Source organism: Corvus brachyrhynchos, unplaced genomic scaffold (genome assembly GCF_000691975.1).
Source record: "Corvus brachyrhynchos isolate BGI_N302 unplaced genomic scaffold, ASM69197v1 scaffold101, whole genome shotgun sequence".
In the NCBI taxonomy this organism is placed as follows: domain Eukaryota; kingdom Metazoa; phylum Chordata; class Aves; order Passeriformes; family Corvidae; genus Corvus; species Corvus brachyrhynchos.
The window spans coordinates 5521327-5546624 of NW_008237239.1; the positions used below are offsets into that span (position 1 = coordinate 5521327).

Here is a 25298-nt window from a genome sequence, read left to right on the forward strand (position 1 = left end):
CCTGTAGCCAGAGAGGTTCGACATCATTTATGGATTCAAAATGCCTCCTTGGGGCTACCAGGGCAATAGAAATGAGGTGAGAAGTCCACACAGATGTTCTTATCCATTGAAAAAGCTCATTCTGGCTTAAGTGGCAAGTAAGCAGCAGTGGTCCCTAGCAGCTGCCAGGAGCTGAAAAGGCACAGAAGAAAAGGAGCAGTTATCCCGGGACTGACCTATGCACACATTTTCATCGTCCAGCTCTGCAGAAGCATTTCTGAAGTAGCCCAGCCTGCATAACTCGCAGTGCTGACCTCTAGTGTTGTGCTTACAGCTCACGCAAATGACCGTATTGAGCAGCTCGATGTAACTGCACCGGTTGGAGTGCCCGAAGCATTCACAGTCTTTCAAGGAAGAACAGAAATGTATACAAAGTGTATACAGCAGCAGAGTAATAGCACATTACATGCTTAGTAAAAATGAACCATGAGCAGAAGTATGAATGAATGGCACATACATGTTAATCAATGTAACATGGACAGCAGCAGATGTTTATCTGCAATGGAAGTGGAGTTGGTTTCAGGCAGGTTAGCGTGACCCGACAACCATGGCATGACGTCGGAGGTTGGCTGTTGTTGGCAGACCTGATGGAACTGAAGCATTTGCAGTTGTAAACCTTTCAGGGTTACTGGAGGCTCAGTTTCCGCTGAGAGAAATGCACATATTTTTGCACATTTGAGATGAATATAAATCAAGACCCGGGAAAAACTTCCTCATATTAAAAATGTTAAATTCAGTGGACAAAATTGCCAAACTTCATTATGTTTAAATCCACAACTGTAAGTAAAATAAAAGCTTTTTTTTCTGACAAAAATGGCAACTATTCAAAAATGCTACTGAACTTGGGGTGCTATAACTGGTAGGCACCTTTAGAACCAGACTCTTTTATTTCAAGGCCAAACAAATCTCTAGTTTGACAATTTTGGCCAATGCCTCCTAAAACGATTAACAGTGAAGAAAAGGAAGGAAGACAGTTATTGGAGAATGACATCCACTGTACTTTTGAGGTAAGCATTAACTGATTTTTGTATTCTGAGATGAAAAACAGTTGGGCCAGAAAAGATTATGAAAATTCTGAAATGTGTACTGACTAGAAAGCATGCTTACTGCAGCCATCTGAAATGAGGTTGGCATGACAGCCACCTTCAAAAAACCCCTTCATTAAATACAGAATGCTAGTGCCTTTTAGTCTTTAATCACAAGCAATGCTTGGCTTTATGCAGAATGAAGGAGAAATTAGAAATGTATCAATAACATTGTGGAAGACACAGCTCTGCTTTGTGTAGAACGCTTGTGTAAGCCTGATCACTCAACTCTTGGGATTATGAGCCCAGAATGAATGCAGGAAAGGTTACTAGGATGATCAGAGAAGTTGAGTCTATTCAAAAAGTGAAGAGTAGGAAAATTTGGCTTGTTTAGTCTAGGAAACTGATGATAGAAGATAACACCGGGCTATAAATACATCAAGGAGATAAGCCTCCTGCCATCCTAATGGACAACACTGGCACAAGAACAAATGGGTGTTAAGTGGCTACTGAGAAATTTCAGCTGGAAATTAGGAGATGGTATCTAGCCATTTAGGGCAGTGAGGTTCTCGAACACTTTCCATTTGTAGCAAAACAACAGCGATGCATTACAGATGTAGTTTATTAACTGGTGGAATAAATTACAGGATGTTTTCTGCAATAATGGAGCACTGGATGCAGTGACTTGGAAGGGCTTCGAGGTCTTGAAGTTAACTTGTCATGTAATTAGATAAAGCTGTAGCAGAGGGTGTAAAATGCTTCCATATATGACAGAGGCCAAGTCCCCTGTGCTGCCTTTCCCCTGGTATGCTCCTGCTTATGCTGTGGCACCTGATCATCCCACTGATGGTGGAGTAGGGTATCACATACAGTATTTGTGCCTGTCTGTATTTTTGTAGAGAAACAACAGTCCCAGTACATGTTTCTGAGTATGCTCTGCACTCCTAATACATGGATATTTCTTTGGCTTTTGTCTGATGTACTGGGCCATAAATAGATTGCAACGTAAATAGATTACATTTTTTCTTAGACACTTAGCACAACATATGTTTCAGTCTTGAGAGCTGCCTTTCTGCTGCCAGAAACCATTAATCCATTTTACATATACGCATTTACTTAACAAATATTTCTTGTTCTCTTCAATGTTATTCTGCTAAACCAGTGTTTTGTGGTTTGTGTTAATCTGATAATTTTGATGCCAGTAATGGCTGGAGTACAGGAAAACATTTGGTATATCAGTCTCAGTATGTTACCACTTGACACAATTGAGTAGGGAGGAAAAAAATGTAATGTTTCTTGTCTTTTGCAGCTGGTCAGTCTGATTCAGCATCTCAGCCAGCCACCCTGCAGCATTTCTCCCCAGGTATATCCATCTTGCAGTGAAAACTGCCTGTGTGGAGCAGACGAAATCTAAAAGTGGAAACTAGCACTAGCAAACAGGAGTCATGGAAAACTGTTGTGATTGTGTTTATGTGATTGATTTTTAAAGTAAGAAAGACTGACTAGTGATAAGGAATCTGATCTTTCTGAATCTTGTGTTCAGAAGCAAGGTTGTCTTAGTCTTTCTGTCTGACAAAGGACCTGTTGTCTGCTACCAACAGAGAATTTGTTTTGGTAAGATGATACTGTATTGGTATGTTGGTCATAATTATTGCTAAACATTTTCATACTCCAGGTGAATTTAGAGGAAATAATTTGCCTATATACTATAAAGAAAAGCTGACTATGCTACATTATCTTCTGTATTTAAGGCAGCAGAAAGAAACGGAGAATATTATGTGAATGAATGACTCCACTATTTCCACTCTGAAATTGCAATATGACCTCCAATAATATTACTACTACTACACATAATTAGCAATTACAAAAGCACAAGAAACAAAGCTGCACATTAAGCAATTCACTCTGTAACAAGGATTGCTCTAAGTTATGATTTGGAGTGAAGAAACATCCAATAATTATGAACACATGCTCCTAAACTTATGCAGAAGGACTGCCCAAGTTCAGATGTGGATCATCAACATGAAAGGTAAACAATGAGACCAGTTCTTAAACTTGGTTGCATTTCTATGGGTATTGCTCTTTTGTAACAAGTGTGCTGCGTGAAACAAAGTCTTTGTCTCAAAGTTAACTAATGCTAAGGTACAGGAATGTTCTAGGAGTCTTCATCAGACTAGGAAATGCTACATGGTGTAGAAAAAAAACACAGTTAACTTGAAAACAGTCTAACATCTGATCAAACATTAGCAATGGCAAAAGGGAAAAAAAAAAAAGGCAAGTAACAATTAAATCAATTTTGTGATAACGTTTGCTTCCCCCCTGCCTCCCCACCATGTTAGTGCAATAATTTGTTGCTGTTGGCCTGATCAGTGAATCATTTTTACATCCCTCTGTGCTTACAAAACTAAGCTATGTAAAAAGTCCTCCTATGATCAGACTGGAATTAGTTCCTCTACTGGGTACATGAGGTGCTACCCTAAACCACTCAAACATAGCACGTAGAATTGCATTCAGAACCATGCCAGCTGGGAAGCTGTCAGTGCTGTATGCCTTCTAGCTTTTCATGTGGTTCTCCTTAACCAGAAAGTTAGACCTGTCAGAAGCACAGCTTAGGGTCTTTAGGCACACAGCTCTGGCTAGCAGCCTAAGCACTTTCACGCACTGGAAAAGTCATGGAATCACTGAAAGACATGGGGGAAAAGTATCAAAATCAGGCTGCAAATGGTTTACCAACCATTGTGAAATGACACGAGTTTCTTACAGTGTTAGAAAATGCTGCTTTCAGTTTTGAGTACCACATGTCAGAAAAGACACAGATAAGTTGAATAAGGAGTGAATGGTTCAGAAACTAAAATCTCAGAGAAGAGGTAATAATGATAGCTAGATAGGTTTAATGTGAAGGAAAAAGGGATTGCCATGTTAGATGTGATCATTGTTTTTGGATGATTCAGGGACTGTCAAATCCCTTGCAAACTCACAGAAGCATTGACTCTCTGAGCCTCCCTGGCTATTTTCCAATGCAATGATTTTATTGAAACAATCTCGATCCTGTTGCAGAAAGCATGATAAAATTACCCACTGAAGGAGGCTCATGAAGAGGTTGACAATCTAGTAGTTTTGTTTCTATAAATTGCAGACTTTCCCCCATTCTAATGTTATGCATTTACATCTTTGAGATGACTTTGAGATACTATTATTGTGGGGACGAGGTTCAGCTGAAGCTTCAGCTGCAACCATTAAAACATGAAATGTCATCACATGAAACAATGGTAAACACACATGGAAGGGTAGCATCATTTCTAAACTAAGGTTGCATGAGATAGCTATCAGTGTCACTTTTTAATTAAAAGCACAAAGCATATTTCAAGAAAAGTGCATTCACAAATCATTAAATTATTTTGTCTTTTTCATTTTCCAGTCACTCCATGTTCTTCCTCCATATACTAAGGCAAACAAAGGAGATTTCATTGTAACCTTAGAAATTACCTGCTTCATAACAAACAGTATGGCTCATTACCATGATCTCATCAAATGGGTCAAACTAAGTTCAAGCATTTCTTAATAACCCTTTTCCTTGTTAATATGTATTTCATGAATAATGAGATATTCACAATAGCTACAGAAAGACAAAACATCTTCATACATACTCTACAGATAAATTGATGAGGAAAAACAATGAAAAGATCTCAGGGTTCAGACTGTGAATGACAGATATGCAAAATGAAACAGGTTGCCTGTAAGAGAGAATATTGGCATCCTTTATTATGTCCATATAATTCCATTATTTTGATAAAACGCTGGAACATCAGTTAAAAATGTAATGCCTGCACTCTGAATTTTCACACTTACAATAAAATGAAGACATAAGGCACACTTACAATGCATTAAAGGACACAACAATGCATTACATTCCATGGCATTTACAGATACTTCTTGAGGACATGGACAATTGATGTTTTATGGATTGTTTGCCTTCAACTAATCTGCTTATGTTTCCTCTTTTACAATTTATGTATATCACTGAGGAAAACAAGACTCTAGTAAACATTTGCTTTCTAAGAAAGGATCTGAACAGTCATATTCATATATTTAACTCCTTTAAAAATAAATGCCATGTCACTCTATTTGCCACCAACAACTGTCTAAGAAGCATATTTATTTTTCTTTTTATGGCTTGTGTTTTTGTGACTTAATGCTTCTATTGTATTCAATGAAGATGCCTCACCAGTAAACTAATGGGTACACTTCACAGATATTCCAGATTCATACAGTGCAATGTTTTCACAACACAGAGCACTATGGGATCACCGTATGAATCCTAGAATTCCTACCTCTCTTGTGGTTTGCAACTTGAACAGAAGAAACAGTTGACATAGCTAATTTGGGAGCAACTGGATAGGTAATAAAATGAACAGCAAATTAGAAAAGGTATCATGTAGGAAAAAATCAAAATATTAAACATCTTTATTCTCTAACTTTTAACAATGGTTGGGTTTTTTTTGTAAGGAAAGGGTAAAAGTTGCAGAAAATGAGTTATGCACTATCAATTATTGAATCATTTGAGCTGTAATATCCAAGATCAAGAAGGGAATGTAATTCACATCCATGCACTTTGGCAGTTTTGTGTTAGAGGTTATTTGGTGGTTTCTCCCAACCCAAGACAAATGACTATATGGTAACCAGAGTAGTCTGAAAAGGGTTTTATTGAATTTGAATGCATACTTATTCTGGCTAAATAGTATAAACCTAAACCCCAAAATAAATTAATTAGATATAGGCAGATTTCTGTAATCATTCTTTTCATACACAATCCTTAACTGAAATTTTAATCTACACTATATGTTAAACACTGTGACAATATGTGGCAAACACACAAAAGCTGAATAGAAATGCTTTAAAGTTTTTGTGTTTTGTGCTCCCTACCAAAACATCAAAACTTAATTTATTTAAATTCTTATTTTTGGGGAAGAAACACTGAATAATTCTGTACTGTTCAAGATTTATTTTGCAATGAAGTAAGGTCTTAGATCACACACAGTATAATTAAGCAATGAAATCCATTAGAAATGCTAAGTATAATTTAATTGGGAATGTTTTGATTTAAAGTTCCTCTGAATAACACAGGCTAATCCTTGCAGAGAGCAGAGGAAAAGAGATCAGTCTGGGTGGGCTTTTTTTTTGTTTGTTTGTTTAAAAAACACATGCAAAAACCTGGAAAATACAACATGAACTAAATGAAATTATTGGAATTCTAGGTATTACTTTACCAGGGATAGTTACTTTTAAATATACATGAATATCCGAACTAAAGTACACTGCTAATCCTTACAGACAGCACAGATCAATTAATATTTTCTATTTTGCTGGGCACATAGAAACTTGCACATATAACATGGGAGAGTTCACATGCACATGCATATGTTTGATTTGGTGATTGTGATCCATAGATTTAATTACAGCCCTTCCAGTGTAATCCCCAACAGATTCTCAATACATCTTATTTGGCTTAGTGGCTATTTTCTAGATTGCCTTTTCATTAATTCTATTCTCCACCTCTATAGCACAAAAAGGACACCCTTTGAAAATGAAAGCAAGCCACAGGCCAGATTTCTGCAGGGACTTTTGGGGGAGGAAAGGGCAGTAAATAAGAACAAAAGGACATTATTTTTATAATGAGCAATCACTTTGAAATGTGAAGTATAGCTGAATACTTCCACAAATAACAAAGAATCTTAGTTTTATTCATCATCTTAAAAAGTAATTTTAGTTCTTTCCGTGCTCATCATCATGCCATGTCTGTGAGTAATTTTTTGTGTAGCACTCAAATTGTAGAAAACCATGGGTCTGTCCTGCAGAGAACTTGCTTGTATTGTGGATGGCATGAAAGCTGAGAATGCTTCTCAGCTCACTTGGGAAAACAAAGTGGAAACAAGATATTAAAAATGGGTTTGATGTAGACAATGACAACCTTTGTTCACTTAAAAATCTTAAAACTTACTCAAAATATAGATTGTGCCATCTAAACAAGTCCAAAATGATCTTGGGCTTTCTGTGTATCACAAATTTTAATGTTTCTACTGTTTCCATACTCGCAGTAATGTGCAAAGTCGGAGTGTTGGAAGACTCTTTCAGGTAAGGTTTGTTTTATAGTTATTTTCTTACAGGATAGCATTACTTAGCACCAGAGCAAAATGAGTTGGATTATCATTGTTACTACTTTTGCCACCACGTGGGACTCGTTGAGTGCAATTTCAGTACTCTTAGACCGCTAGGAATTTTACAGCATCCTACCTTGGTTTGGTTTAGAAACCTCAAGGGAAGAAATATTCGGCCATATCCTATCAAACTTTGGAGGATCTGCATGCATCAGGAAAAATCAGGTTTTGTTATTTACATCTGTGATATTGTTCTAAACAGGCAAGCATATGGACAAAGACAGAGATTACACACAGCTATTACTGGACTAGTCTAAGTTGCACTAGAACAGAACATGACTCCACAGTGAACAAGAAAACAAGCAATTGATGATTCCCAAAACACCAAATGGACATAAAATACTGTGCATAACAATTTCTTTTCTGTGGCTTAAAATATAATTTTTCGTGAAGAGAAGATATCCTAGGCCAATATATATGGTTCTAACACCAGGAACAAAACAGGAACATACTGTGTTAAATCTGCTCTGCAGAGATAAAATGACAGTATCAGACAAATATGGATTTCTTACCAAAGACACATATCTTACTGTAACATCCTGTTTCAGGGCCTTTTGAGTGAATTACATATCTGTTATCAGAAGAAATATATTTACCAGTAGAGTGGGCCTTTTCTTTGGCTCTCACACTTTGTGTGTTTCATCTATTTCCTATCACCTCTGCTGATGTATTTTACAGCTTGATTTTTTTTTTTGTCATAACGTTAAATGTCTAAATTTCTTGTAAGTTCTACAAAATGTGTTACTTGCATGAAGCATTTTGTGTGAACAAAAGAATTAGCTGTGTTTCTTTAGAGCTTTATCTCCTTTGGTTAATGAGTTATGGGGCTGGGGAAGTGGGGAGTGACAGCCCTTAGCAGAATGGTGCTGGGTGTTGGAGATGAAAGTGAAGGGGATGGGGTTATAGGAAAGGAAAGAAAACTTTTTTTTCTGTGTTTCCATCTGCCTAGCTTTGAACATTAGATTTGGACCATGTTTTTATCATCTTCTTTGAGTACTACAGTGGTTGAGTCTTGTCTGAACCAAACAGAAAGGGTTACATCAGCCTACACTGTGGTGATATTAGTGGGGAGAGAGCTGTTCCTTCACTTTTATTTATGAGGAATTCATCTGGGTAGTGAGTAGATTGCAGTTCTCATAACCTGATTGGCATCAAGGGGCTAGGCCTGTATCTTTATCAAGATGGTGAATTTCACTGTTACATCCATCTTAGCAGAAAACCTGTAGAGAAGCTATGACAAAAGGAGCGGGGCTTCAAACATCTGACACGGAAGGAGGACATCCCAAATCATCTTCTGACCTGTATGTCAAGGGTGAAAAGAAATTGTCTGGGTGGGGTTTTCTGTCCCTAAAATCCTTCCACACAGAGAACAATTAAAGGAAAGGATGGGGACCTGCATTATGCCATTCACTGTTAGGCAGCCTTCTGCAATAGAATGTGTCAAGTTGTAATATAATCACATAACTACAGCAAATTCTTGCATTTTTGTGCTTTTTCCTTATCAATCAAGAAAACAGAAGAAAGAAAAACTGAGTCAGTTTGGTAGATTCTCAGTCTGTATTGGCTAACGTTAACCTGCCTCTACGGGTCAGATCCACCAATTCCCACACATAGGAAATGCAAATGCCCCAGTCCGAGTGGAAGACAGAAAGTATCTAAAAGCTGTACCTAGTGAGGTGGTGTGGTAACCCTCGCCCCCTCCACTGACAGACTGCCACCATGCACCTGGAGACCACCTTCCTCGTCCTCAAACACTCACTGACAAATTACTTGCACAGTTAATTCCCTGTTAAAATTTTGGTAGCTTTAGGAACACTTAAGACTTGACCTAAGCATTTTAAAGTGACCCGACATTAGACATAACATAAAAATCAGTAGGTAAAAAAGGAAAAGGAATCGTTATGGACTGTGTTGTCCTGCTGTCCCCTCAGCAGTTTTTTCTTTTAGCCATTGTGCAGCATCAGAGTTGTTGCAGAAAACTGGTCACATTTTGGACTGGAGCTCCCAATATCCTTGTGTTGTTGAATACTGTGTGGCACACCTGCTACAAAAATTCACATGTATAATGGTCTTCAACTGAAAAGGCCTAGGTATTACCAGAGGTAAAATTAATACTGTTAAATAACTTTGTAATGCCTTAGAACTAACCCTCTGGAATTTGTCATTTAATAAACTATAGATCCTATATAGTAAATCAGATACTTTACATAATCAAAGTGATATAATCAGTAATATTTAATATATAATTTATCCTGATTATGACTTAAGTAATCTCGTGTCCAAGTAAAATCACTCCTTGTAAGGCAGAAAAAAATAATTTACATATTTCTTAGAGATTCTATAAATGCTATAGATCCATGCTTGTTTTAGCAAACTTACTTAAAATGGAGGTTGTGACTTACTGCAAAATAATTAAAAATTCCCTGATCCTTTAAATTAGATAACACTGAACTGAGTTTCTTAATGGGCACCCAAAACAATAGAGCATATTTACAGTGCCTGGAGAATACCATTTAAGTATTATTACTAGTGATTATTACTGGTTATTACTGATAATTATAACCATCTTAGAAGGGACTTCTGGAGGTCATTTATTTCCACAGTTTGCTCATGGCCGGGTCAACTTTAAAGTTAGATGAGGTTGTTGAGGGTCATATCCAGCTGAGACCAGCTGCTGCTTGGTAATGTGGTTAATGCTCCTGAGACTTAATGCTTCTGTTATGTGCTCTTTTCAATCTTTGGTAAAGAGGATATCTTTTTCTCATATCCTTTATTCATGGCCTGTATTTCCAGGTTTCTTGATAAAGGTCTTTCTTCAAATCTTTGAATTTTTTTTTTTTTAATGGAGATGACTTTAAATGCTTTATCTGAAAAGGTAGGTGAGATGTCCAAGTCAAAGAAAGTTGGCTGTAATTCCACATGTATATTGGAGCAGATGAGTCATCTTTTGAACAGGCACTGGGAAGATTCATTTAGCAGCGAGTTATTCTTTCACAGCAACCTGTGAAAATATTTTAGTCCTTGGTGGTTACCACTAAGGGTTTTATTTATAGAGAAGGTGACTAGATAAACCAATCTTTTCCAGAAGAGTTCCATGTCTGGAAACTGCATTTTGTAATTAGAGTCATTATTTGCCAGAGTAATAAATGAATCTTGGTGTAGGTATTCTATAAGATGTGCTATTTCAATCTACTGTAATGTATTCCTTGACAGTTATTCTGGGCAAAAAAGACTAAGAAATGTGAAAGAGACTTTCTAAATGTATGTTTGAGTGTTATTATTTAAAAGTGAAGCTACTGTAGGCATCTTTAAGAGTGAAGGTATGCAAGCTGTGTGACTGAGCAGAAAATCAGATAGGACATTTTAAATTTGCATGGTATATTTTTGCATTTACTATTGTTCCACAGCCAATTATATGTAGAAAGTAACTATTGGGAAAAAAAAAATCTTACTTTTATGAAGTAAGGAAAAAACTTACTGCATTATATTTATTGAATGTATGATAATTTCCTTTTTCTACTCCCAATTTTTTTCCCCCCCTTACCTCTGGTATTAAACTAAGAAAATCTGTCTCAAATATTCACTGGAAGTACAGTCTGCACCATGGGCTACATCATGGTTTCAAATTGGGGAAATAAAGGAAACGAATGGGTAGTTTCAGCCTAATTTCAACCAGACAGCTGCACATGAAAAAACCTGTCACGATCTTGGCAGAAATTAATTGGCATTTTGTTGGTTTCTCACTCCAACCAAGTACTGAGCTGGCAGAAAAATTAAAATGTATTCCCAGTGAGAGGGGCTGTCCCTCCTCCAGGATGAGAGCAGAGGTGGTGGAGCGCAGGATTCTCCGCTGCTGCCTGGGCACCTGAGCTCTGCAGCCCACAGTGCCTGATCATTCCTCAAGTGATTCTGCTGGCCCAGCCCACAAGCAACGCATCTGCTCAAAATTACTACTCATAAATCTGTAAGTCTTAAATAATGCTCACTAGTGGCAGACAGGGAGCACTTGTGTTGGCAACTATCATTATTAATTTAATTTGTAATAACAATAAGGAACCCTAGTGAGATACGCTGATTAAGATGTTTTCTAACTTCTTTCCATTTAAAACAAAAAAAAAACATTAGAAGTGTATCAGTATAAACTTAATGATTCAGTAGAACTTCATGTCTCCAGCCATAGAAAGCTGGCCTTGCCACCGCCTATTTTAAACCATGAGTAGGCAGCAGTAAATATCTGTTCTAAATTACAGATGTCTGCTGAGGACAGTGGAGTTATGACAGTTGTTTTAGGTGCTAATATTGGACAAAAAATTAGGATTACTAAAAAATAATGCTCACTAAAATCACTGGTAGATTTAGTAGCTGCTGGAGTAATTGAGTGTTTTTATATCAGATTGTATTCCACCACTTCTTGCAAGCATCATGATATCATTGTTACAGCATTTCTACCTCCTTTAGTCTTTTTGAAGTTATGGTAATCTACCTCACATAAATTTTGCCTTTTGGCACTTTCATTAAACTGTAAAATCTAAGCCACTGAAAGAGAGAAATGCTGATTTTTTTTTTTTTATCAACCCTTTATTTTATTAAGTTAAAAAGAAAAATACTTGGCCAATATTAGGCAATCTTTCTTGGAGCAATGTAGGAAGTTTCATACCTGTTCCTTTGAAGAAAGGAGAATTCTGCATAAATGTGAAGATGTGGTTGTTTTATGGTAGCTCCTCAGCCATAACAGCTTTTATAACTGTTGGAAGAATTTAAATGTAATTAGTCCTTTATGTGTCCACTTGTTGTAGACTAAAAAAGAAAGCGATCTTTTTAGAGGCTTAAAAAGATAATCCAATGATCCATCTCTGAAAACTTTCAGATATCAGAAAAAAAATCCACTGATTTGAACAAATTGTTGGCTGATTCTCAAAATAGTGAGGGCTGAGGGAATTCTTCAATTTAAAGTATTTCCACTAAAATGTTTGTAGAAGTGCCCAATGAATTCAAGTATTTTTGGAACAAAACATTTAGGTACATTCTCATGAAAAAAAAGAATTACTTTGTTGATAGTTTGCAGGGGTAGTGTTCTTTTTTATTTGGACTGCTTTTTCTTATAAAAATGCTGAAATTGGCTGATTGCCTGGAATTATTGTACAGTAATTCACAACTGATGAACAGTAAATCAAGGTCTTTTTTCTAAAAATCACTATGCTGATTTAGAAACCTCATTCTTTGCTTAACTCTGTGAAATAAACTGATTACATGTCTAAGGAGCAGAAAGAAAAAGATGAGAGGGTAACATAGAAATGCATTTTTTTCCTGGAAATTTCTCCCCAAGCTTTATAGTTTATTAGATTTTAAAATATCTTTTTGGATCATGTCAACTCTCTATAAACTTCCTTGAGTAACTGAGCTCAACTTGCCTGTTGCAACTGCCATGTGTTTTGCATGGGTACCGTGGTACATATTGAAATGTTGATATCTTATTTTCTAGAGTATCCCATCATTTGATTATTTATTAATGGTTAAAAGAAAGACAACTGTGAACTGAGTAATTTTCCATATATTACAACAAATCAAAAAGCATTGAAAACACTTCTTGATTGACTGATTTAAACGAACTCAAGATAATGACAGTAAACTGGAAAGAGGAAACAACTCTAAACTGTCAGTGGCCACATCTATGAGACTGCTGAGCACAGCTCTTCTTATCTGTTAAAATTGGTGGATCTGGCAATACCAAAACTGAAACAAAGGCTCCCCCAAAATCCCACCCAACAACCTCTCAGTGCTCTCTGAGGCAGCACTGGTGATTTCTGACCCTGCCCTCGAAATCACTGCAAAGAGGTGGTTTCTGCTCAGTGCTGGGCTCAGTTCTGCTTTCTCACCTTCAGGGGCCACATCCCTGATATACAGGACAAAACTGGCTTTGTTGTGAATCCTACCAGGTGAAACTACCTGTAATGGATTTATTTGGAATGTAAATTTCTTTCAGATCCAGTATTCAGATGAGCACATCATATCACAAAGGCTGTTTGTATTTTCTTTCAGCTCAGTCATCTTTTAATAGAATGGAAAAATCTAATTTTTAAAGCAAAAGATTCCAAGTTCTTCAAAGTATTAAAGGAGGGAAAACAAATACTGGCTTGATCTTATAGTAAGTTATTCAGATAAGGTGATTGCCTTAGACTAGAAGCCTGATTAACAATATTATTTATTAAAAGATCAGATTTGGATAAAATTAAATTGAAATGAGAACATTTTGCTAATATGTCCAAAATAATAGATACAGTCTGAAGACAATATTTAAATGTGTTATGGAGGTAAATATCTTAGTGGTCTCTCAACAGTAAAGCTTTCTTTAAAACTTGACCTCAAATAATAATAGAAAAGTAATGTACAACCTAGTTATGCATGTTTATACCCTGCTGACATGTGTTGGGTATATACTCTAGTCCAGAGCTTGGCATGGTAATGGCTTCGATCACATAATTGAAGATTTAATGAGAGAACTTCTTGGTTACTGCAAGAGGGCAAAATCAGGTCCAAAATACTTTGTGTTATTAAAAAAGAAAAAAAAAATCCACTAGTATTTGCTCTCACCACCTTTTAAGATATATATTTACCACATTAAAATTTCATGAGAAATATGAAAAACAAATAAAGCTACACTCATCCAGACACTATTTTAGCTCCAGAAGAATACCTACTAGATTTTTCAAGGTTAAGAAATCAATAAAATAAGAAAGTGCCCATTCAGTTTTCTTTTTTTTTTTACTTCTGTGTCTTGCATTCATTATCATAAAAAAAGGTCTCTTAATTTAAAATTGGCTATAAGGAAGAACAAAAACATAGAGAACAAAGCAGAAAATACTGTTTGATTATTGTGATTGCATCTTGCACTTGGGTGCATGGTCTGTCTCTAAACTCTGACTCATCTGCCAGCAGCAGGCTTTAAGGTGATAATCACCCACACAGAGCTATTTGCACATCATGTCTATCCTATCCTCTATCTAATTATACCCTTTGTAACAAACTGTTTAGCATAATTAGTGGAGTTATGCTTTACAGGAAAAAAGACAGAAGCAATAGTTCAGAAGATTCAACTTTTTGAAGGCATACATGTATAGATTAGTAATGTCGGTATTTGGTCACAATCGAGAACATTCTGATGCACTGGTCTATGTAAAATTGTACAATCATTATTTTAGCAAGTAAAATAATGCAGTTTTCAGAATATTTACATATTGTATGTAAGCACTGCTTAAAATTATGAAATGGTTTTGGGACTCATTAATTGCTAACACTTTAACCAGTATTTTTTCAGACATGGCTGAAAAATGCTGAAAGGGCCAGCATTGTAATCAAGAATGCTGGAAATGGTCAGAGAACCTATTATTCAACTGATAGACAACAGCAGGTACAAATGACCTTAATGGGAAAGCTCTGGGTTTTGTTTGTTTTGTTTTCTTCTAGATGATCAGAAAGGATGTTTACTAATGACCACTCTTTCTTTGTGTTCAAATTTTAGTGCTGCTTTAATACAAAATCCTTTGAGGTAAAAAAGAAAAATAGAGAATAATACATATATGTGCACACAGGTAAATATATTTTATTTTTCTTTGCTAGCTTGCACTGCAGTCTTGAAAAAGTGTTAAATGAACATTGCTTGAGGTGGCATCTTCTTTGCATGATGGAAGTTCAGTCTTTCTAGCCACCCTGCCCCAACCCCATCCTCCTTATAAACTAGAAAGAGCTGGGAGCACACAAAAAGCCAATACCCCCCTGTAGGTGTTTGCTGCCAGGCAAAATGAAACCCAAACTGTATCTCCCAAGAGTAACTTCCTGTCCCCAGATGGGAAAAAACTCTGCTGATATGAAAACAAATACTTCATTAGCATAGACAAAACAAAAATCATGCAGAATCCATTAAAGCAGCCACAACTAATTAATCTTGTTTGGTTTTGTGTGTTAATTGGACTTCTGTTAAATTCTCTTTGAGAACAGGAGAAATTATGGATTCTATCCTTTTTTAACAAAAATTCTGCTATTCCTATGTTATAGGAAAGATGTTCAGAACATTGAGCAAGTAGAGTTATTTCCTCCCTGAGCTCTTTAAGAAAAAACACATGGAAAAAACAAGCAGAGTATCAGTATTTACTTGTGCTCATGAAGAGATGCTCATACTTCACCCTTTTCAGGTAGGCAAAGAAATTTGTTGAATTCTACCATATATTATTCCAAGACATTTACAGCAGAGTAAAGATAAAACGTAGATTTGCAGAAACTCTTATATTTCCTACAGAATGTTAAGCAGAATTTTCTCCATTTGTAATAAGTAAACTGTGCTAATCACCCCAGTGTAAAATACAAAGAGGTCAACAAGGCATCCTTTCAGCTCACCATTGTTCAAAAGGTATTTGAGTTTCCCTATTAAGTTTTCAAAGGCCAACATCTGCTGATGCTCAGAAATGGTAGATGTGGTGAAGAAGGCTGTATGGAGTGTGAAGTGAAAACACAACCATATAGACCATGCAACACACTACTAAGAAACTATAGCACAATCAAACTCCAAAGAGCTATTTCCCATTCATCCCATTTCTGTTATTAATGGCAGGCATATTTCTGAGAACGGTGACATAAACTTATTCTCTTTCATTTAGTTAATTTTTTTGTTATGAAATATATGTATAAACACAAAGTTTTGAAAATAGCATATCACTATGAATCTGCAGTCATAAAAATACCAGAGGAGACACTAGAGCAGGCAAATGACATTATTAAGATTGAAGGCTTTCATTTGCACAATGTTGTCATTGATGCTGTTTTGCTGTTTAAAGCAGAAAACAGATGCTGTGACATTTAGCCGCTAACACTGCTCTCACTTGCAAGGGAGATAGTTTTGATGGCATTTAACTTGGCTGTCTAGAGCTTAACAAATCAGTGCTATTCATGAGCTTAAGTAATCTGAGTTGATTATAAATTGATAGTCCTGATCCTGCATCATAAGAAGTGAGACAGTTTTACCCAAATTATTAAAAACTTTTCAGTTGGATATCGGGTATGGCAAATTGCATTTAACAACTGTGATATTGTATAACTGTGATAGTCCTGCATTATGCAAGTTGTGCCTAAAGTATCAGCAAAGCTGAGGCTGTGGGGAATATTCTTTCTGTGAGCCACGGCAGGATCCCATTTTTCCCTCCCTGCTTTATTGGCAATTAACTAACGTGCCATGACTGTGTGCCCTCCTCAGTTGTGGAGCCCAGCTGAGGCTCACAGCTGAGCTGCTGTGCACTTGGTCTCTTCACCTGTTTTCTTTAAGTAAACATCTATTTTATTGATATAGTAGTTCTTTACAAAACAGTGTCATGACTTTGTTCTAGCTTAAGAGTAGTATTTTGGTCTTTTCATTGCATACAGGAAAGCATTTTTCTGTGAAGGAACACAGTTTAATTTATTTTGTGGAGTAAAGCCGAGTTCAAAGCCCGCTAGAGTTAATGCAGATTCCAGCAGATACGCTGCATTTGCTAATGTACTTCATAGAAATGAAAGCTATTCCATTTGTAAACTTTTCCATTTGCTCTTTGAATTTATACACATGTATACATACATGAAAATTATTGGTCTTATACTTCTGTTATTAGCAAATACTTTTTTTCAAGATGCTCAACAAATATTTTCTCTGCAACAGTCTTAATTCTTTGTGTCACATTCAGTTTTATAGGACTCAGTGCTCATCTGCTGATAAGAATCGATCAGAAAATCTGGGGCTGAATGCAGATGTAAGGAGTGACATTCTCTCCAACCACGTAATAACAGTTACATATTAATGCCAGAGAGGAAGGCCAATACACAGCCCCTGCACCACAGGGCATGCTGTCAGAGGAACATTATCTACATCAGAAAGGGATGTTGGGAAATCAGATCCATGAAGCTGAATGACAGTGCAAAACAATACTGGTTTTATTACTTACTACCAATACTGGAAATACTGGGTATACCTGTAGAGAAAGAAAACACAAAGAAATATAGTTAGCTGTTTGCTGTAGTTGGCTGAGCTATTACATCTAAGATTCTGAAAACATTTTCAGAATACTTTATCAATACATAGTTAAACTCAAGCATCTGCCATTACATGCCCAGTCCTTTATAAATGCAGAGTCTTTAGATTTTTCAGTATGGGGCTGCAGAGACCACTAAAATGCATTGACAGATGGGCTCTATACCAGCTCTCTGAACTTCATGAATTTGTTCAGAACAGTTTTGTATTTCAACTAACCAGCCATTAGGTTTAATGCTCTAGATAAAAATATCAGTCATGCATGTATTATGCAGATCTAGGAGAGTAATTTAACCAAGGGATAGATGCATTGCTAACTGCTTTGGCCAGCTGCTTAAATCAGCTGGTACCTTCTGTTGCATTAATTGTATATAGCTATTTTTCCCTCTTTTACCTGACAGTTATCTAAATTAAGCTATGTAAAAGAAATGTAATTGAGTGGAACAATCTAATGCAGTAGGTTGGCCTTATTGATTAAGCCTCTCATTGATTTATTTTTTTTTTCCTGTGTTCATTTCAATTCCTAAACTGAATTAATGCAAGGAAACCATTCCAGAGGCAGGTGAGATTTACCATAAGTGGTGGGGCTGTAGAGGAGTAAAACTCCTTTACTGGATAAGCAATGTGGGATCTCATGTTGTATAATGCAATCCCAAGAACTAGCTTCTTGTCAGGTCTGCTCTGAAACCTAGGCTTTTTGTGTAGCACAAAACCATGGATACGAAATCTTTCCTGAAATGCCATTTTCTTAAGATAAATGCTATTGTAGGTTAACTTAGGTTAGTCAGAAACTGCAGATCAGCATTGAAATCCTGGATATTTGCATCCTCTTCCTTAAATACCGTTTGCCTTTTTAAAGTTTTATTGACTTTTGTGGCATGCATTTTGTTGCAGGAATCTGTCTGTTTCTCCATTAAACATCTGCTACACTTCTTCAACATCTATCTTGAAGTTCTCCCTTACTCAGAGATGGCATGGACCTCACTCTACAATTAAGTAAACTGGAATGAAGGAGTATCTTGAGAATAAGTGATATTCAATGTAAGCAAGGTTGCAGAGTCAAGCTGGGAACACTCCTAACTTGTGGCATGGCTAAGACAATGCTAAGTAACAGAATTTGCAGAACTGGGACCAAACCCAGATTTGTTACATTTCACCACATCAGTCCTGGGCCACATGTCAGAATTGCAGCTCTCTGGTTTCATATCCTGTGGCACCTGTGGCCTGACAGAGCACCTTAGACAGCACCTGCTGCTCACTCGAGCCCACACTCAGATGTTTGCAAACTTAATTATTTCTACTTCTGCTGAGATGAACATGTATTTTCTGAAATTTTAGCACCATGAGCTATCAAAAGCTAAATGCAAATATCATCATAATCGAACAGTCATAGTTCTAATAGTAACAAAAAGTGCTTTTTTTAGTTAGGATAATTAAAGAAAACTTCTATCCCCTTGTTTTAAATGTCAAAAACACAATCAATTTTCAAATAATTTTCCCTGAAGTTTCAATAGGAGCTTGCTTAATTTTTTGCAAGTCATTGTAGCTGGTTTAAATTAGCAGAATTAGTTTTCCTTTATACACTCATGGAACCTACACAAATATTAGATAAAAGACAAAAACTGTTCTCGCACTCACACTTGCACTGTGAAATGGTATTTGTATTTCCTCTGGGTATACTCCCCCGCCTCAAACCTGTCTCCTACACACACATACAAATATCCTTTCCTTTCTCTCCTGAACAGATTGTAGCAAAAGAAGAGGTTTTCCTGCAAGTCTGCTCCCCTCATATTATCGTACTTCAAAATTTTCAATGAATTCACAGTGATAAATGCTTCCTGGGCAGAGAATAATGAACACAAGATGCCTGCTAGCCTGAGGGCTTTGTATTAACCTTGCAAAAATATCTTCAGGTTCTGTTTCAAAAGCTGTTTTGCTATTTCTGTACAGAGTTTCTTAGTTAGTGTGGTCTTCTGTAACCAGACTGATTTTTGTACTACCAGGTATCCCTGTGTGGGGTGACTGGCCTTGATAGTGCACTACTTTATGCCCTTCTTACTAAAGAGAGTGAGAATGACACTTCTGAGTTTGTCTGGAAAGGAGCTGGTTATGTAGGGCCATGAAGCAGGATCTATTAACACAGTGTGAAAAACACACATATGATGGGGAAATTATTCTTAGAAGGAGTGTTTGTGGGAGATCTGGAGTTACATATTGAGGCTAGCTCTTGAATTCAGCTGAGCTGTATTTGGTGCAAGTCCTTAGGTAACGAGGCACAGGAGGTATGATTCTGCTCTCCTTCTCTGTCAGTGTGGAGGCAGGCAAGGGCCTGAGCTCATGGCTCTGCGTGTGCTACTGCTGCTGGGGACCACCACAGGCTGCGGGGTCATCCCCCCCCTGCTGGGGACCCCCACAGGCTGCGGGGTCATCCCCCCACTGCTGGGGACCCCCACAGGCTGCGGGGTCATCCCCCCACTGCTGGCCCTTGGCATGAAGCTGGTCTGTTACATGGCATGGGTTGTTTCCAGTCAGGTTTGTACTGAAATTTGTGAGTACTTTGCAGCAGTGAAGTGATGGGGACAGGTTAGAGAGATGAAGGATCAGGCCCATTACCTCCTTTTATGGGCAATTTTATTGAGCAAGGTATAAAGAGTAAATATCCCCCAAAAAATCCCAAAGGGATTGAATTTACATATATTCAGTTGTTAAACCAAAGCAATGTTCAGCCTAAATTATCTTCCAGTTGAAATCACTGGGATGGTTACTAATGGTAATAGATTTATAGAGAGGGGACATCAAGTAAAGCATACAAAGAAAGTTCAGAGGTAGGTACTGCCCCTGAGATGGCAAACATTGCAGGAGAAAGTCACTAATACTATTTATTATTTTTGACTTGACTTGAGGGTGGTGGTTTGGTATATTACATGTTCACTGTAAGTGCATCTAAATATATAAGCATTACTTGAGAGGAAAAAAATCTGCTGTTTTCCTTTCATATGATCTTCTGCATCTGCCCTGTAATTTTCTCATTTCCCCTGCTTCCAGAAATGGGTTGCTTTAGCTCTTAGCCACCATCGAGCTGGCTATTGAGATGGAAGAAAAAAGCAAATAAGATGCTAGCAAAGAAAGCAAGTTTTTGATTTTGTCTATAGTTTGTGTCAGTGTGAAATCCTTAACACAAAGGAAATGGATCAAGCTTTCGGTGAGAAGGACCACACTGCTGCTTCTCAGGGCAGGTCATACCCTGCAGACCCTCTTAGCACCTCCATTGTCAATGCCCTCATGTGCTTCTGCAGGACTCTTAAACAGGAACAAAACACAGAATTTTTCATAGCAGAGTCAGAGCAGGGATGTTAATGCCTCATCTGCTAGGATATCTGTCCTGCAGCATGACAGCACTCCCTGCAGTGAGTCTTTCTTCACTTTGCAGCTCTTCCATTGAGGCATGATTGCAATATCAGACGCTCAGCATCAATTTCAGAACTTCTGAATTCTGTAGCAATTTAAAGCCCTGAGAAGCTCGATGATACTGGTGTCTTGTAATCCCTCAAAGGGACTGATCATTATGATCATAGGAGTAAACTTTTCATGTATTGTTAAACCTGTATTCAGACAAAGGACTACACACAGTGAAAGAAAATTCTTTGGAAATTTCATGTGTTTCATTGCAAGAGCCCCAGAACTCCTGCTACCATTAATTTTGCAGCTGTTTCTCTGTAAAGATTGAAAATTTTTCAATTCATAGAAAAAGAACTGCTTTGATGAAGCTTGTTATCCCTCACCTCTGCTTTCCCAAGCAGTATCACCAGAAATAAATGGGACAGAGGAAATGTTGTTTTATTGGGTAACATCTTTTAAAATTTGGACTTTTTTGTGTTATATTTTAGTGAGTCCAAACCAGTATTAAAAACTAACTCTGTCTAGAAAACACCCAGTGAGATCAGAGGATTTTTTTTTTTCATGTAATTGTAACTTACTGATAGAATATTAGAAACTTCGAAAAGCCTGAAACTCAGACCATTTTTAGCACTTTGAATATCTTAAAACAGACACTTTGGCTTCCCATGCTGCTGCTGCTTAAGGACCAGAAGTCTCTTTCATTTCACCTCTTCACTGTATATGGCAAAAATAGAGTTGTTTGAAACCAGTGACGTATGGAAGCAATTCATTTCCCAGCAACAGATGTCACCATAGCCAGCACAAACAGCCAGCTCAGCAGGGTCATGCAAGAGGGTAGAGTGCTGAAGGATAATTTTTCAAGGCCTATTTAAAAAAATTACAGAATATTATTTATAGTGCATTGTTTTTAGGTAGGTACCTGCAACGTTTCACTGGCTACTGCACTGGGTACCCAGTTGAAGGAAAATGAGTATTTGCATTGCAGATTTTTGCAGTTTTTCCTGACACTCCTGTTTACCTGAATGCTCTTGATACACTGCAGTTTTGCCCTCACCACTAGGTTTCCCAGCCTTTTGTGTGACATGTTCCTGTGGCTTTATACCTCCTGTAAGCTTCATGGGCTAAGATTAATATGTAATATAAAATAGGAGCAATATGAAGCTTTGCTGTTTTGTAACTTGTTATTGATTCATATTTTCCTTTTTCTGTTTGAAATACATTGCCAAAAGCATCAAGGAGCAATATTTTATAACTTTAACATAAGTGTCCCATTCCTTCAAATTGAGTCACGAAGAAGGCACTGGAAAACTCCTTCCAGTTGCTTGGGAGAATGGGCCCTTAGAAAATGGGGCACTCTCTGCCTTATGAGTCTGCTTTGACTGGAAAGCAGGATGTGTGATCCTTTCAGTTAGAGGGATGCTCGTTCCTTGGATTCCTGACAAGAAAGCACAACTTCCTGGCCAACTTAATTTATGCTGGTCCTTCAAGATGGTTTTGTGTCAGCAATATTTATGGGAAAAACTGAACATTGATGAGATTAACCAGTGCAGTTCTGGAGGTGCCATAAGTTTTGCCAGAAACTGTTTCTGTGGCAGCTGTGCTGCATGGATGCCTTGTAAGTCTTTTCCCATGCTGGGAGGTTTAAGGCTGTGCTGCTGGGACAGAAGCTGTATGATGGGAGGGGGACCCACTACAGGAGAAATTCAGTAAACTGACGGAGACTGGCTGCCTGACTCTTGACTGAAAAGAACCACCAATGTTTCCCATGTTCTGGTCAAGTCTTTGTTTCATGTTGAACTATGAATTAGGAAAGTCCTGTAACAGCTGGGAGGGGGTTTTGCTGAGTGTCAGGCATACTTGATACAGGTTATTGGTTGTGCAGGGACTGACACAAAGTGAGCAGGCTTTGATCCATGGCAGCTCGGTGCAGTCTGAGACAGCTCTGTCTGATGGAGCAAAGAACATAAGTGCTAAAGATGATCTAAACAATGGGAGGAAGAAAAGGGCTAGTGTTGTCAGACACATACAACTGCTGAGGAGAAAAGCTATCCTGTAATACGAAGTAGAGAGAAATTCAATAAGTTCACTTTGTGTGTCAAAGCATATTGCAGAAAAAACTATCTACAGAATGTGGCAGCACAAGGGAATGAATGTAATCACAAAATAGTCAATAAGATAGAGTGGAAATATAAAATAAATGCTGTGTGGAGACAAATGGAGAAATATTGTTAGTGCCAGTAAACAACAGAGTACTTGCTGTCTTTCACAGGCAAAGCATGGAAAAATGTTTTGCATTCTCCTGAAAAACTCATGATGACTTAAAATTATATGGATAAAGAAAACAGCTTTGTATCAGGGTTTCCGCTGTGACTACAGAATAATCTGGAATGGTCTTCTGTTTAACGAGCTGTAGCTTGAAAAGGTATGGTGGAGTCTTATTGGCCACAAAAAATGGCAGAAACAGAGCAATGGAAATAACACAAGTTCCAGCTGGGAAAGATTTGGAAACAGCTGTTGAATCTGAACAAATTTCACGAATCCAGAGAATCTCAAGAAAGAGTATCTTTTTATTTTGTTAAAAGAAGAAAAAAAAATCCGAGAGTTTCATTTATACTGCTATTTTTAGCTGTATCTTATTTAAGCATAGTCATGTAAGCTTCAAATATATTTAAATTTTAAAATAATTTTGTCTTAGATAAAAAAGATGGCCTTTGAAAATTGGAGGAAGGAGAAGTATCAAAGGGACACTGTATTACTGGATTATACAAAGTGCCCCCAGGGAACTGGAGTAATAAATGAAGGGAAGTTGCTTCTATCAGCATATTTGGAATTATTTCAGAATCCACACCTGACCAGGGAGACCATAACACCATGGTTGCATTGCTGACTACACAATGGAGATGGTGACATAAAGGCAACAAGGTAAGTGAAATTACATTGGCTGTGCCGAGAGTTTACCCAATAATGCATAACTTCATATACTCCAACACATGCAGCCATAAATCAGGAAGTGACAAAAGAAATGAAGCTTTTACATCCCATAAATGATTGCTGCTTGTAGCAAGGAGTCAGACAACCCACAAGAAGAGAAGCTGATTTAATTCTGAAGCAGTGCATAGAACATAATTCAAGAAGTAGTTATCAGAGAACCACTTCTGGACTGAAACTCAACATGCTTGTTGAGAAGGAAAAGGATACAAAAAAAAAATCCACTGCAGTAATATTTAACTTTGAAAGAGCGAGGAAATGAAAATGAGGAAGTTTGATAAAAGAAAAGTGAAAAGAACTCTAAAAACATATGCAGGAAAACAGCATGGAAGCAGGCTGGAGACAAGTATATGAGAGGCTCAGAATAATCATACATAACTCATCTCTTTTTTTTAACTTGTAAAAGTTAACTCTCTTATAAGCCAAAAAAAAAAAAAAAAAATCCAAACCAACACAAAATTGAAAACAACAGAATGTAATGATTTTGGAAAGATACCCTTCAGAAGTGTAAGTCTTCTCAGTGGAGAAGATATAGGGAAAAAAGCATAAAATCTGTCAATTTATATATAAACCACAGTATTTTGAGAATCAACTTCCTATGGACATAAAAGTTAGTCATTATCTTTTGTTAAAAGAATCATACTAGAAGCAGGAGGCCGAGAGAGAACTGGGAAGATAGGCATTGAGGTATAATGGTAAAATAAGGTAACACTATGACTCATTAATAATTAATTTAATATTGAGTAGTAAATTAATTGTTTTCACTGATGTTTGCAACAAAGATTCTCACATGCTGAGGAATTTTCTCAAAGTCTGTTAGCATCTGAAGTAAAGGGTATTGAACAAGAATTGCCATGAGGAGATGTTGCCCCAGGAAGTGTTTTAAAGGAACTCAAATACGATATTTCTGAACTAACTATTACAGCATATAACCTGTCATTTAAGTCAGCCTTGAGGCCAGAAGAAATGTTTTAACTGTGGTACAGTCTTAAAAAAGGACTCAAGGACTGATCCATAGGGTAACAAAATACAAAACAGACACATTTTTATGTTATTTTAAAAGAGCCATGTTGTTGTCATGTTTAGAATATCGTGTGTAGTTTTAGCCTTACCAAATAAAAAAGTGACATCATAGAACCAGAAGAGAACAAGAGAGCACAGATGACCAGAGATGAACAAGAGAGCACAGATGACCAGAGATGTGGCATGGTTTACGATAAGATGAAATAGATCAGGATTTGTCATTTAAAAAGGAGTGGAGGAGTGGGGAAGGTCAAGTCTATGTAATGATAAGTGGTGTAACAGATGTAAACAGAAGAGCATTATTCTTCCTTTCTTATCTAAGGAGGTACTGGCTTAGCCATAGAAAAACATTTAAGGCAAGCAAAATAAAATACCTTTCACTCATTCTCACTAAAATATGAAATGTATTGCCATAAGGTATCACTGAGTTCAAGCTTATGTCAGCTGGGTGTCTCTCTCTGTTCAGCAGCAAGCAACCCCTGCGGTGCAGCTCAGATAGCCAGTTTATTCATGGTAACTGAGAAGGTGAAGAAGAAATCCTTCATGCTTTTTCCTGTT

General features: G+C 37.2%; 1 protein-coding gene across 1 annotated transcript in view; it reads right to left on the minus strand.

Annotated features, from left to right (window-relative positions):
• NTNG1 (netrin G1) overlaps positions 1-25298 on the minus strand; it is a 151426-nt gene that overhangs the window by 30481 nt on the left and 95647 nt on the right. Inside the window, exons 5-8 of the mRNA XM_017729585.1 lie at positions 17245-17271; positions 7356-7421; positions 5396-5455; positions 216-383 (exon numbers count right to left, since the gene is read on the minus strand). Coding sequence (XP_017585074.1) covers positions 216-383; positions 5396-5455; positions 7356-7421; positions 17245-17271 — 321 coding nt within the window. The remainder of the gene's footprint in view (positions 1-215; positions 384-5395; positions 5456-7355; positions 7422-17244; positions 17272-25298) is intronic.